Source organism: Jaculus jaculus, chromosome 10 (assembly GCF_020740685.1).
Source record: "Jaculus jaculus isolate mJacJac1 chromosome 10, mJacJac1.mat.Y.cur, whole genome shotgun sequence".
NCBI classification, from domain to species: Eukaryota; Metazoa; Chordata; class Mammalia; order Rodentia; family Dipodidae; genus Jaculus; species Jaculus jaculus.
The window spans coordinates 67,930,236-67,944,365 of NC_059111.1; the positions used below are offsets into that span (position 1 = coordinate 67,930,236).

The 14,130-nt window shown below is 38.8% G+C and overlaps 1 protein-coding gene across 1 annotated transcript in view; it reads right to left on the reverse strand.

The window, feature by feature from the left end:
* Window positions 1-14,130, reverse strand: part of Col28a1 (collagen type XXVIII alpha 1 chain) — a 176,903-nt gene that overhangs the window by 69,471 nt on the left and 93,302 nt on the right. The window contains exons 24-25 of the mRNA XM_045160618.1: window positions 12,156-12,224; window positions 11,738-11,806 (exon numbers count right to left, since the gene is read on the reverse strand). Coding sequence (XP_045016553.1) covers window positions 11,738-11,806; window positions 12,156-12,224 — 138 coding nt within the window. The remainder of the gene's footprint in view (window positions 1-11,737; window positions 11,807-12,155; window positions 12,225-14,130) is intronic.

A 14,130-nucleotide genomic window follows, 5' to 3' on the forward strand; every position in this document is an offset into this window, starting at 1 on the left:
TGAGCAATATGGCCCAGAAGAGCTGGACCTGGCTCTAGATCTGCTTCTAGACCTGACCATTTTTAAAACAGAACATGGAGAAGCACTTGAAATAAGGACACAAGACACCATTAGCAAAATCTTCACATGCATATAGTGCATGCATGAAGACACTGCAAAGGAAACTGAGGGAGGAGTAAACTGACTATAAGAGGTTAGAAGGTCCCTCAATCAACCACTATGTGTGCTGCTGGGAGGCTGCTCAGTCAATAAAGGACTTGCCTCAAACACAATGTATGATCATCACTTGGAGCCAGCTTGTTCAAACAAACCAACCATTAAAAATATGAGGCAAGGTGAAAAATTTGAATTCTGGGTATTTACTATAGTAAAGAATTGCCAATTTGTTTTGAGGTTTTGTAGTGCAACTTCAATTACATTTTGATAAGGTATCATTTATTTGACAAATATTAAAGCTTTGTGTGTATGATACCTGGAGATTATTGCAGAAGAATGCAGTGGGCAGAGGACTAGGGAATACAGCAAAACAAGATGGACTACACACTAATAACTGTTGAAGAAATGTGGATCTGGAAGCTCATTTTACTTGTCTTGATTCTTCCATGTATGCCTAATAGGCTTTACAATAAAATTATTTAATGGCATCTTTTAAGTCCATGAAGAATATACAATGAAAATTTTTACTGATGAGCAGTAGGATGTATGTTATGTTTCTCCTCACTAAGGAGATGAATATATGATTTAAAAGATTTTTAAATAGCCAAAAGAGAAAACCACACAGATAGATAGTGAACATCATTAGTGGGACTTACATGGTTCTCATATATTCTACACATGTACCAAATGTATTTTTTAATTAAGACTAGAGAAAGAAAGCAAGGATTTTAATACATTTTTAAATTTATTTTATTTGATAGCAAAAGAAAGAAAAAGAGGCAGATAATAAAAAGAGGAAGAATGGGCACGTCAGGGCTTTCAGCCACTGCAAATGGACTACAGACACATGTACCACCTTGTGCATCTGCTTACATGAGTCCTGGGAAATCGAACCTGGGTCTTTTTGACTTCACAGGCAAGTATCTAACTGCTAAGCTGCCTCTCCAGCCTGGAATTTTATTTTTTTAAGTAGAATTGTTTGAAAAAAATTGACCCTCCACTACCTAATTCATAATATTTTCTTACTTATAATGTTAGCTAAAACCTCCTCAATTAGTATTGATAATATAAACACACACACACACACACACACACACACACACACACACACACATTTGGTGGGAATACAAGTGGGAGGAGCAGTTGAAATAAGTTGTGAGTTTACATTAGGCCAACATTGTCAGTGCTCGGTATCACTATTCATTTGATTTTCATTTTCTCTCATTCATTCAACCCTCAACATTAAGCATGTCTTAAGGCTCCCTGCAGTAAGATAGCTGCCCCTAAAGAGGCTGTGTTTTCCTTTCTGTCCTAGAGCCTCAGCTAATGTGCTTCAAGGATGTGATGATGACATCTGTGATACTTCAGGGTTTACCTCAAACAAGCTGTCCATTTCTATCCATATTAACTGTTGACATATAGTTAGGCTTCATATATAACATAATCTTTTGTACCTTTCAATTTATGGGAATGTAATCTGGTATGAAAACAATGGACTTTAAGTCGAGACTTAATGTTCTGTAGATGTTAGAATCGGCCTGTAGCATAGAAGAAGCACCGCATCACAGTATGGGTGCCTTTCCTTTGATTGAATCAGGCACTTAATGGGCTACAGCTACCCAGAGAAAGCATCTCTCCACTCAGCTAGAGAAAATGCATCACATCTCTAGTTGCTCCTTGGTCCATCACGAGTCCTTATAAGGCCATGGTACATGGTGAATGTAAGCAAGAAGACTCACATAGTCACTCAACAGCACCAGGTCTGTCATGATAAACATCAGCACGTAAGAACAAGCATGTTTCCCTATGATATTTTCAAATGTTCATTCTCAAATAAAGAAATTTGCAGCAGGTTCTTACATGCTGGACTTAGCTGAAGTTGTGGAAGCCTGCAGAGGGAGCCCTTGTACTAGGAGACAATGAACAAAACATTAAATTCTGGAGTTTCCATTTGTTAACTATATCCATGAACTTCATAAGACCACAGCTCAAGCGCTTCTCTCCCCTGCTTTCACTCCCTCAGAGAATGGCTGCTTGGGGGGCTTCCTGCTTCCTCGTTGTTCACAAAGGGACTCTAGATCATTTTCTCAGGAAATGACCAAGTTTAGAAGTTTCTATGAATGAATGACTGAAGGTGTGTTTCAGTCAGAATCTTGGAAAATGGCTAATTTTGGTCTCTCTCTCTCTCTGTCTCTCTCTCTCTCTCTCTCTCTCTCTTTTTTTAAATACCGAAGATTGAATCCAGGGCCTTGTGCATGCTAGGCAAACACTCTGCCATTGAGCCACAGTCACAACCAAGAGCAGTTGACTCTTTTAACAACATACATAATCTTATGATATACAGGAGTTAAGACTTTCACTTTTTAAAAGAAAAAAAAAAAAAGGATTGCAAGCATACTATGATGCATTCCTTATCCCCTTAGTAAATGTTTGCTATGACAAACAGTAAAACTCTTGTTATAAATGAGGATAAATGTGTATTAAGTACAATAGGAAGCAAGTACTATCCTTCTGTACAACAGCTCACTCCATGTTTCAGACAAGGAGACTGAGGCTTTAGAGGACATAACCTGTACAAACCCATAGAACCTGAGGCAATCCAATCCCCAGTGAGACTTCCAGCACCATCTCCCACATTATGTCCTCTGGAACAAAGCCAGAGCCTAGTCATGTGCACTTCCTATTCACTGACCACTGTCATTTCACTCAGTCATTTCTCCCTGACAGCCTTTAATATGAAAAATATGTGAAATAGAAACATTTTGATTGACTTTCTTCCAGGTTCCACTTAATGCAGAGACCATAGCTGTGTGACAGTTATCATCTTCTTCCTGCATTAAATTAGTCACATTCTCAAGGAAAGGAAAGAAGGCATCCTGCATTATAGAGTTCTTTCTGGATTTCAAGAGGCTCACTTTATCTGTGAAGTGCCTGGTTGCCTAAGGCTTCCCTTTAGATTCTCCTTCCTTTGTTATTCCTCAGTTCTTGGGTTTATCCCAAACTTTGCATCAATCTAATTCCAGAGCTCCTAGCTCCACAACTTTTTATGATCTCTTTTAATGCAACCACAAAGTATCATACCTCTTGTTGCTTCTTAGAACATGAGACCTTGTTAGGCCTCAATGCCTATTATAATGTAAGCAAGAGGATTTGGCAAAGTAATGTATACTATGGCTGCCACTAATTATAATACTTTCAAGTGTTAAAGTTCATCAAATGTCCTCTGTACATGACTCCATTCAGTTCTTAGAATAATCCTGTGAGGTAGGCGGTATGATCCTGTGGAGATTTGAGACAGGTGTCCCCCATAAACTTGTATGTTCTGAGTGCTAAGTCCCAAGCGGGTGGCAAGTTGGGAACTGGAGTCTCCTGAAGGCAGTGCATTGTTGGGTGCAGGCTTATGGGTGTTATAGCCAGCTTTCCCTTGCCAATATTTGGCATACTCTCCTGATGCTGATGTTGGCAAGAGGTGATGTCCAACCTCTGCTTGTGCCATCATGGAGCTCCCCTTGAGTCCACAAGCCAAAATAAACCCTTTCCTCCCACAAGCTTGCTAAATGCAACTAATCCCACCTCACAGGTGAGGATCCTGCATCCCAGGGAGAGTCAATGACTTGCTAAGGTCATATCACTAATTAGTGAGGAAAGGTTTTGAAGTAGAGTAATAAGAAAACAACCCATTATTATGCCTCACAGATTGTATAACATAATTACTGAAAAAAGAATTAGACCACATATGCACGCACACACACACACACACACACACACACACACACACACACACGCTCACTACAATAACAAGGCTTTAATGATTATCTCTCTTTCCATTTATGCCACTTAAGACCTGGTCATTCTTTGAGAGGACTGTAAAAACAAGTTACAGTTGTTCAATAGTGATCTATTTCATGCTTTTCTACTTTGGTGATACCAAAAATGACACTAAACTCACTGTGAAAACAATCAATCTCGAGGATTTTCAAAGAATGACACTCTGAAGATGCCATTAAATGCTAAAGCCAAGGAATGATTGAGTTTTCAAACAAAGTTGGAGAAGTCAAATAATGACTAGTGTCTGCTTAACGTTCCTTTCTTTCTGTTCTTTTTGTTGTTGTTGTTTTTTGTTTGGTTTGGTTTTTCGAGGTAGGGTCTCACTCTAGCTCAGGCTGACCTGGAATTCACTAGGTAATTTCAGGGGCCTTGAACCCATGGTGATCCTCCTACTTCTGCCTCCCAAGTGCTGGGATTAAGCGTGCACTACCACACCATGCTTTTTCTGGGTTTTAATTAAAATTAAGATAGCTATAACTGCTAAGTCATCACCCTCCACAAATGTAAGCCTATTCTGAAATAGTATGTAATTTAGTATTTGTTGTGATTCAGTAACTTGAGTGCTTCACATGTTCTTGCCAGAATGTCATTGGAAAATTTTCAGGCTTTATTTAAGGTTATAGACAAACAGACCATGGTTGGCCTGATGTGCTAACTCTTAACTAGGTATATCATAGCCATAACACTAAGTCATTTCCCACATAAATCCTTTAATATGAAAAGGGAAATGGGTGACAATTACTAGCATGACAATTATTAAAATAAGAAGGAGCCAGAAAACACAGTTCTCAAGTCACTATCACATTTCCCTTCAGGTATCTTCCCAGCTTTAAAGTTCAAAGTATTTGAAGTCTTTAATTGTTCATATTTTTCTCCTATATATTTAATATTTACTCTTCAAACAACTGTATCTATTATTACCTTGTAATTTAAAATTTTTTGTCATAGGTTTCAGGGGGATTAGTTGTTTCTTCCTATTCTTAAAATCAATTAATGGAAGTTAAGCACATGATTGTCTAATACCACAAATATGATTGGAGAGAAAAAGACTGTTTTTCAATGGAGTTAGAAATAATGAAAATAGACACTGATATTGCTCATAATAAGAGCAGGCTTTCTGCTACACATATTCTATATAGATTTCACTAGGAGAAAGTTCCTCCAGTCTGCACTATTACAAATAAAAATGTGGGCTGGAGAAATAGTTCAGCAGTGAAGAGCACTTCCTGTGTAAGCATGAGGGCCTGAAGAGGCCCAAGAGTCTGTTCAGATTTGATCCCTGAGATGCCATAAACATCTGAGAATGGCCATGTTCATCTGTAACCCCAGTCCTGTGGGAGAGTAGAGACCCAAGAATTACTGGAGCTAGTGGGAAAAAAGGCAAGCACCTGGATCAGTAAGAGACTCCCACTCAAGAACAGCAGAAGAGTGATGGAGGAGGACATCTTTTGTTCTGCTATGGCCACCACAAGAAAGCACTCTGCACCATGAAGGTACAGGATGGTGCATGGGCACATATGCATGCCTACACCACACACACACACAGCATGTTGACAAAAATGTGGGTGATGCATGTTCAGGGGATAAGGTGTGTGTCCAGAGCTTCAGGGAAGATATGTGTGTACTCTTGGGAAGAGCAATACAACACTAGAAAAACAGCAAGTAAGGAGGAAAACAATATTCACAGTAGTGGGCAGCCTGCAGCATGGCTCAGGTTTCAGAGATGGTACACAAGCACTGACTAGCATCAAGGAGCAGCCTTGAAAAGTCACCTCATTGTTTCCCTGATCTCATTGAATTTGACCTTTTCAGAAACCTGTAGGTCAAGCTCTGGCTTTAATTAGTCATATTTGATCTTATAATCTGGTCTGTAGCAATTTTACAGGTCTATTATGGAGAAGTGGGCTTCAAGTCTACTTTGGAACCATGAACCCTTAATGTTGTTATCACTAAACCTGCATCCTAGGCCATCCCTCTTGTCTGGCCTGTTCAGAAATGGAGTTCCTTGTCCAGTTCATGCCTGTGGATGGAATCCACAGGTTCCCACTGCATCTCTTTGTGAATTGGCCCTCTGTTCTAACAAGGCTTGTTGGTGGTATGCACATATGTGAGCCATTGCAGAGAACAGAGGAGTGATTCAGATGCTGGGAACATTTTTAAAATAATGACACTCAGTGGAATTTCACATAGACTTTTTAAAAAATTTATTACTAGGGGTCACTCTTGTCAAATAGAGCATGTATTTACAATATTCAACATTTAAAGTTTTTGAAAAATGTTTCACTCCTTTAGGTTTGGGTTTATGCTTCTCTTTACAGTTTACAAAATGTAGATTTTTTATATTTTTAAGCAGGCGTGATGGCACATACCTTTTTTTTTTTAATTTTTTTTTTATTTATTTATTTGAGAGAGACAGACACAGAGAGAAAGACAGGTAGAGGGAGAGAGAGAGAATGGGCGCGCCAGGGCTTCCAGCCTCTGCAAACGAACTCCAGACGCGTGCGCCCCCTTGTGCATCTGGCTAACGTGGGACCTGGGGAACCGAGCCTTGAACCGGGGTCCTTAGGCTTCACAGGCAAGCGCTTAACCGCTAAGCCATCTCTCCAGCCCCAAAATGTAGATTTTGACAAAGGAAATGCTACAATGGAAAGATAAACATCCAACTGTACATAGTCCAAGGTCAAGATTGATAGAAGATGGATTTAGAGACTAGGGATCTGAGGGCCAGGGAGATTTGCTCTGCCTTGCTCTGGCTTGTTCATGGTACCCACCCAAGACAAAACATATATGCAGCAAAGTGTTTATACTGAAAGGAGGCAAATTGTTCAACCTTCCTGGTCCTAGATTTCTTCTGTAAAATAGGGAATTTGTTTAAAATACTATGATAGTTTAGAAATATTTATATATTAAGTGATGACAGTCATTATAACTCTAACAACAATACAACAGTCTTCTGTCCACATATCTCAATGCAACCATTTGATGGTTAAGAAGCTTTTTGAAAGCCCCTAAATCCAGCTTAGTTATAAGAATTGGCCTACATGACACCATTCCAGAGTTTTGGGAAATGTAACATTTTCCCTGTGGTGAGTTTGTATACTGATATGAGATGAAAGAATTAAGAGAAGACCATGCAGGATGGAGTGTCCTAACGGATCTCAAAAGTGGCCACCCTTGGCATTCCTCTTCGATAAGGCAAGAAGTAATCTCTTTGGACTCTGGTTACATATGCTTCATGAGCCTTTACATGTGAAAAATTCAAGAGCAAAGGGTTATCTGCAGCTTCTAAAAAGGGAGATAAAATATGTGTCATGATGGTCCTTAAGTCCCGAGGAGTCCTCTTCATTCTCCTCTAGTGAAGAAATGCAGGTAGGGATGGGCAGGGTCTTAGAGCTCAACTTCCCAGCAATGATCCAAGAGTGTGGGTCTAGACATTAGGGCATAAGATGAGCACATCCACTGAGAAGAGACCCAATCGTCAGGTCCTCTTTTCAGCATGTCTCCCACATGTGTTTTCAAACCTACATTAACTAGTATCCTTGAAAGTTTTTATAAGAATTTTTGAAATAACCCAGAAAGTCCTGTTGATATTTGAATTAAGCTGAAGCTAACTGCATTTAGAATAACTAGAACCATAGACATTCTATAACAGTTTTCCACTCGGGAAAAGCATGGAGTACCTAGGGTGCTGAATGTCAGGAATCACTTTTTATATCTTGAAACACAGAAGCTTTGATTCTAATGTTTGTGTCATATGCTAAACATATGTGACCTTAGCTAAATACTACAAAAACCTGCCATAAATTAACCATCAACCTTAATAGTTTCCTTATTTCAAAACACATTTGTTTTGCAAGTTGATGCCTAACCAAGATTTTAAGGTGACTACACAGAGTTGAAATGAAAAACAGATCACAACACAGAAGTCTACAAACCTATACACACATACTACAAAATACTTACAATCTCTCCCTCTCCCTTATTCTCTCTCTCTCTCTCTCTCTCTCTCTCTCTTTCTTTTACTCTCTCTCTATGTTTCAAAGTAGGATTTCACTCTAGTCCAGGCTGACTTGGAATTCACTATGTAGCCTCAGAATAGCCTTGAACTCATGCAATCCTCACACCTCTGCTTCCCAAGTTGCTGGGATTAAAGGCATGTACCACCATGTCCGGCTTCATTAATTTTTTAAACTCAAAATAGAAGAGAGGTTTAGTATACATTTAAGTCCTAGGTTTTTTACATCACTGACAAATTGTGCTTTTTGACAGTCTCAGACAATGTTAATTCAAATTCGACTTTTTAAATATATATTTTATTTATTTGAGAGAGACAGGCACACAATGAGTGTACTAGGGCCTCTTGCCACTGAAAATGAACTCCAGGCCCATGTGCCACATTGTGCAAATGGTTTTATGTGGGTACTAGAGAATTGCACCTGTGCCACCAGGCTTTGCAAGCAAGTGCCTTTAACCACTGAGTCATCTCTCCAGCCCCAAATTGGACTTGCAAATATATCTCCCTTACTTTACTAGCTTCTGCCTACATGTGTCTTTGTGCATATTTATGTTTCCAAAGTTTTCTTCCAAACAGGACAATAGAGACTTCAAATTATCTAGTGAAAGAGAGAGATGGGGTGTTGATATGGCTTAGCAGTTAAAGGAGTTTGCTTGCAAGCCTGCCAACTGACCCCAAGTTCAATTCCCTAGGATCCAGATAAAGCCAGATACAGTGGCAAAACAAGGAATACCATGTCCAGAGCAAGGTTGAAGGAGGAGACAATCACTTGGAAGCTGTCTTTAGACCTCCACACATGTGCCATGACATGCTCCCCACATATACCTTATATACACATATACACAATTATTAAAAGGACAGATGATTTTGAAAGTTATTTTAAAAGCTAGTATTTACTTGTAGAACTTCCTTTATTTTAAACACGATGATCAGTGTTTCTTTGAAGGCTGGAAAGATTGCTCAGTGCTTAAGTGTTCTTCCTGTGCAAACATGATAATTTGAGAGGGCCTGAAACTGCCCAAGTTCTAATCTCCAGGCCACATAGCAGCGTGCCTATAACCTCAACACCACAAGGGGAAGCAGAGAACAAGGAATTACAGCAAGCTCCAGTATCTTTAAGAGACTCTGGATAAAACTGAGAAAGGCAGAAGAGTGATGGGACAGAATACCAGAAGCTCTACTTGGGCTACTGCAGGCAAACACCTCCCCTACCTCACAGGCAAATGCAAGGGGCACTGCAGTAGCACATACTTGTGCATGTGCATCCACCACACACATACTCACACACATACAGCATGTTATATACACAAGCAAAAAAAAAAAGAAAGAAAATGTTTCTTTAATTCTAAGAGTAGCTCACTTTCCTAATATCTCCTCCAAGGTTCTTATGGTTAGCATACTTTCCACAGGAATAAATAGGAGCACAGGGGAGGAAAAGGCAGTTCAGACAGAGGCTAGTGGACAGGAAGAGTTAGATCCTGGCTACATTCCTTCCCTAGAAGGAAGCTGGAGGCTGAACTTTCTCCCTGTCTCTGGTGAGGCCTGACAAAGCCAAGGTGAGTTGCGTTCACAGCATGCTTTCTGGAAACACATTTTACTAATTCTGAAAAATAAAAATTTTACATGCAAGACTATTTTTCTTGGCTTTTCCCACTCCTCCCAAAAGTATAAGAAAGTAGAAACAAGAGACTTTTGGAAGGGTATGGTGCTATATAACATCACTCAGCAAATATCTCCGTATGCATCTTAAATAATTGACAGAGTGGAATGTGCACAAGAATAAGGTATGTAAGTGTTCTTTACCTGTGCCTGTCTGTTCTCATTACTAATGCTAAATGTGAAGCAGTAACAAAATCATACCATTTAATATAATGTAACATATATTGATGGAAAACACTCAAAGCAATCTACTATGTGGGGCTGTAAATGACCATCCGTTTCCACTAGAGTACAAATACAGCCCAATATATATTTAACATTTTACTTTATGTCTTATTTTAAATAGAAATAAGTTTCTCTTCCTTGAGGAAATATTTAGTATAATAATGAAAAAGTTTACCAATGTCTTACTTGGAGGAGAAAGTAATGAATTTTACCTATTGAATTTTTCTATTTTATTAAATTTTGATAGCTACTGTGCCTTAAAGAAAAAGAACAATAACTTAATACCTAAACACAGTGGCTTATTGAAGGATCTGTGTTACTCATGAGTCAGACCAACCAGAAATTTGTTCAAAGCACTTCAGGTTTGTCTGTGCTCTATGGACTGTTTGCATGGTGCTTTCATACACAGCCCTCACTGGATTCTCATAATTTCTCCAAGAATTAGAAAGGCAGCAGGTATTAGGATCTCTCTTACAGACTTTGTTTAGTGTCCTTGGTCTACAATCTTTCCTTTTCCCTGGGACAGGACAGAAGGCTGCCTCCTCCATTGAAGAAGGGTGGTATAAAAGTGTTGTCACTTGTAAATGCTGTGGTAGAAACAAACAATAAAAAGGCAAAAACTTCACAGTAATCATGTATAATATCTCTCTTTAGTGCCTGGAAACATGAGGAAAACCAAGTGATTATGTTATTAAGAGAAATATTCACTCTGCAGGATCTTAGCAACACATTCACATTCTATTCACTCAACAGATTTCAGAGCTCTTGATGGGTTGTACAGTAGTCCTGGAGCCAGAAAGTCAGCATGAATAATACAAAGTCCTGCCTTCAGGAATCCTGACGTCTCATAGCACATGCACAGCAGTAAACGTACATAATGATTTCAGAAAGTGCTCCATCTTACTTGGGATGTACACAGGGCAGGGTTTGATGGTGCTGTTTCATGTATGGGTGATCAGTGAATCAAAGTCTGAGCTGAGGCCTTAAGAACTGGCCATTCTGGCAGAGCCTAGATCCTGAATACATGAAAGAGCTGCAGGGATGGGCAGATCAGAGTGACTGGGAGAAGTAGATAGAAGCTATGTTGGGTCAAGAGGACATTAAAGGCCAGGGAAAATGGCTGAGTCTAGATACATCACCAGAGTATTTCTGTAAAGATGAATGAGATATGATGTGATTTAGGTTCTATAGCGGGGCAAACATGGAAGGTGAAAGCCCAAAAGAGGACATCTTAAGCAGCCCATGCAGATGATGGTGGATTGCTTGAGGGAAACAGAAGGAGAAAAGGAGCCAAAGTCCAAATGTTTTCTGAAGACAGAACTGCCAGGATATAACAAAGGACTGGACATGGAGGAAGATGGGAGACAGGGAGCCACCAGGGATGACAGGTCTTCTGGATTGAGCATCATTTTTGCTCTAGATGTTGGATAAAGATATCTGTAAGGTCTAAAAGAAGATAAATGGTGAGAAACTAGATATGTGAGATCAGATCCTAGGGGATGGACACTATCAGTATGAGGATAGGGAGTAAAGCTAAGTATTGGCAAACAACAAAAAAAAAAAAAAAAAAAAAAAACCTTGGAAAGAGGAGAGAGAAGGACTCTGAACTGAATTCTGGCCTTGGTACCAGAAGAGGAAGCAGCAATGGAACATGAGGTTGCTACCAAAGGAAAACCATGCAGTCAATCAACAGGTTCAGATCAGGGCACCCTCTCCATAGAGTCTATCAATGAAAGTAAATAACTTATCAATTGTTTCAGATACCTGTATACTTCTATTATGTCAAATAATAGAACAATAACCTTTAAGGCCCTTCTTAGAAATTGGTATTGTTCCCTACTTTTAAAATCTTACCTTTGCTCCAGTGTCTCCCATGCCTCGTAAACCCATTGGTCCCGGTGGTCCTGGCAACCCTCGTGGTCCCTGAGATGACATAATATGGGAGGTGATGAGCATCTTTGTAGTATGCAATACTCAAAAAGTAGAGGGAGAGTGGAAGAGAGCAAGAGAGGAAGGGAAGAAGAGAGGGAAAACCATTTTAGCATCACTACAGCTTTACTATATATTTTATAAGGAAGTAGATGAATACAACACTTCCCACCACTAAGAAATGATAAACATATAAGGAAATAAAAATGCTAATTACCCCCAATTTGATCATATGCACTGCACACATCTGTCAAATTATCACACCATAGCCCATAAATATATATAATTATTATGCATAAATTAAAATAAATGTTTTAAAAAGAAAAGTTACAGCCATACTTACAGCTACACCAGGATAGCCATCACCTTTGAGTCCTGGGGGACCCACAAGTCCCCGAGGGCCCTGGGCACCCTGGAAAAATTCCAATACCAACTCATATTAGGAGATTAAAGCATGAAACAGCTGGCAAAATTTAAACACAACTCTGGCTAGATATACCAAAGGTGGTTTTGACAAGTGCAATGAAGTAATTTGAAACATTGTAGGAGAAAATCCTGCCCCATATTTCTTATTAAGTCTAATCCACTTGGGTCCATTGGAAAGTGAAGTATGAAGGCAGGAAATTTACAGGAACCATTACAGAGTCTTCTACTTGAAGCACAGATTATAGGAATTAGAAAATTTCTATTGCTAATATTTTAATTCCAAAAATTACAATTTTAAGATATAACAAATCAGTGAGAAATATAAAAAATGAGAAGATGTAAGAATAACTGTATGATAAGAACAAAAAGAATGCATCTGAAACTTTTGAGGGTGGAGTATGACAAGTACCACCATGTTAAATCTATTGTATTCATCCTGGCAATAAAATTACATGGGAATGAATAAACTCAAATGAAAATAAAAACAGATTTTTTTGAGTTATGAAGGAATAGGACACTGAAAATTTGCAGCACATATCTTGGGACTTAGGAGCAAGTTTTAAGTGATAATCTGAATACCACAACTCTTTTTGAGACAATCATTTACTTCCTTACAGAAACCAGAGGGGTGATTGTTCCTTAGACAACAACATGTCTCACATGTACAATTCCCTTACAAGTAGAAATGCAAGCAATTCTGACTGGAGTAAAATGGGGATAGAGAAAGAAAAAAAGAAGAATCTTTTAGAAGATAAGTTAAATATACAGCCTATTGAACATGTATTGAAAACAGCATTCTCCCACCACATGCCTTTTTTTACTGTGATGTTTTTACAATAGCTCTGGTCTATACACATCACTTGTTTTGATAAAGACCTGTTCAAGTTTTAAACGATTTCTGGTTTTCTGCATTAGGAGAAAACTCTAGTAACAGGCAGACTTTTGTTTTCCAAGAATGGGAAAAGCAAATGTGCTCTCAAGTATTTTCTTTACATGCAAGCAAATTCTGAGATCAAATTACTATTATCCCAAGCCAACATGTTGCCCAAATTTAACTCCCAATTCCACCTAATTCTGCTCCTATACCCAAGTGATTGATTGATTAAGGGAGAAAAGAAAAAAAAACTGAATGCTCTGTAAGCAATAAGAAAGTTAAAATTTATTTTGGAAACCATGAACCCAACAGCTGTTTTTTTTTTTCTCACTATACTGGTTTTATGTGCTTAACCTTAAGAAGGATCACATTTAGAAAATATTTGGCCAATTATAGAAACTAGATGTATGATTTATTATCAACAAGAACTCAAGATGATCTCTTAAAGTTGCATGCATAAAAGAGAGCAAGAACAAGGTAAGGTGAATTTTGGCATAACCTCAACTACAGGAAACTGGTCATTTCTTAGAAGCAGTTCTCTATGCTATGCCAACTACATTTAAATGTCAAAATTTTGAGCATTTATGTGCGAGATTTATTCCCATATAAGGCTCTTATTTCTCTCCGTGCTTATGATGCAAGGAGAGGGCCAACGAAAATAAATAAATAAAGCAGGAATGGGTCCCTGGCTAAGTGGAAAAGACAGTTGGAATCAAGATTTACTCCTCAGTGTTTACTTCTAAGCTCCAAACCAATCACAAGTTACCAGCAGCTGCTATTGATTAACCTCTGTACACACAATGAGGAGAGGATGCCAAAATGTGAAGTTTTCAAGTATTTTTCCTAGAAGTTTTTGTCCTCTTTCCTGCAAAAAATTCAATTACTTTGTTTCTCCTAATGTTGGTAGCAAGTGTTATGGTTCTTTCTTGCACCAGCGTTCTCCCTTCTCTGCTTCCTGACCAGCTAAGATATGAGCAAGCTCCTGCCACCATGCTGTCCCTGCTATGATGGACTCTGT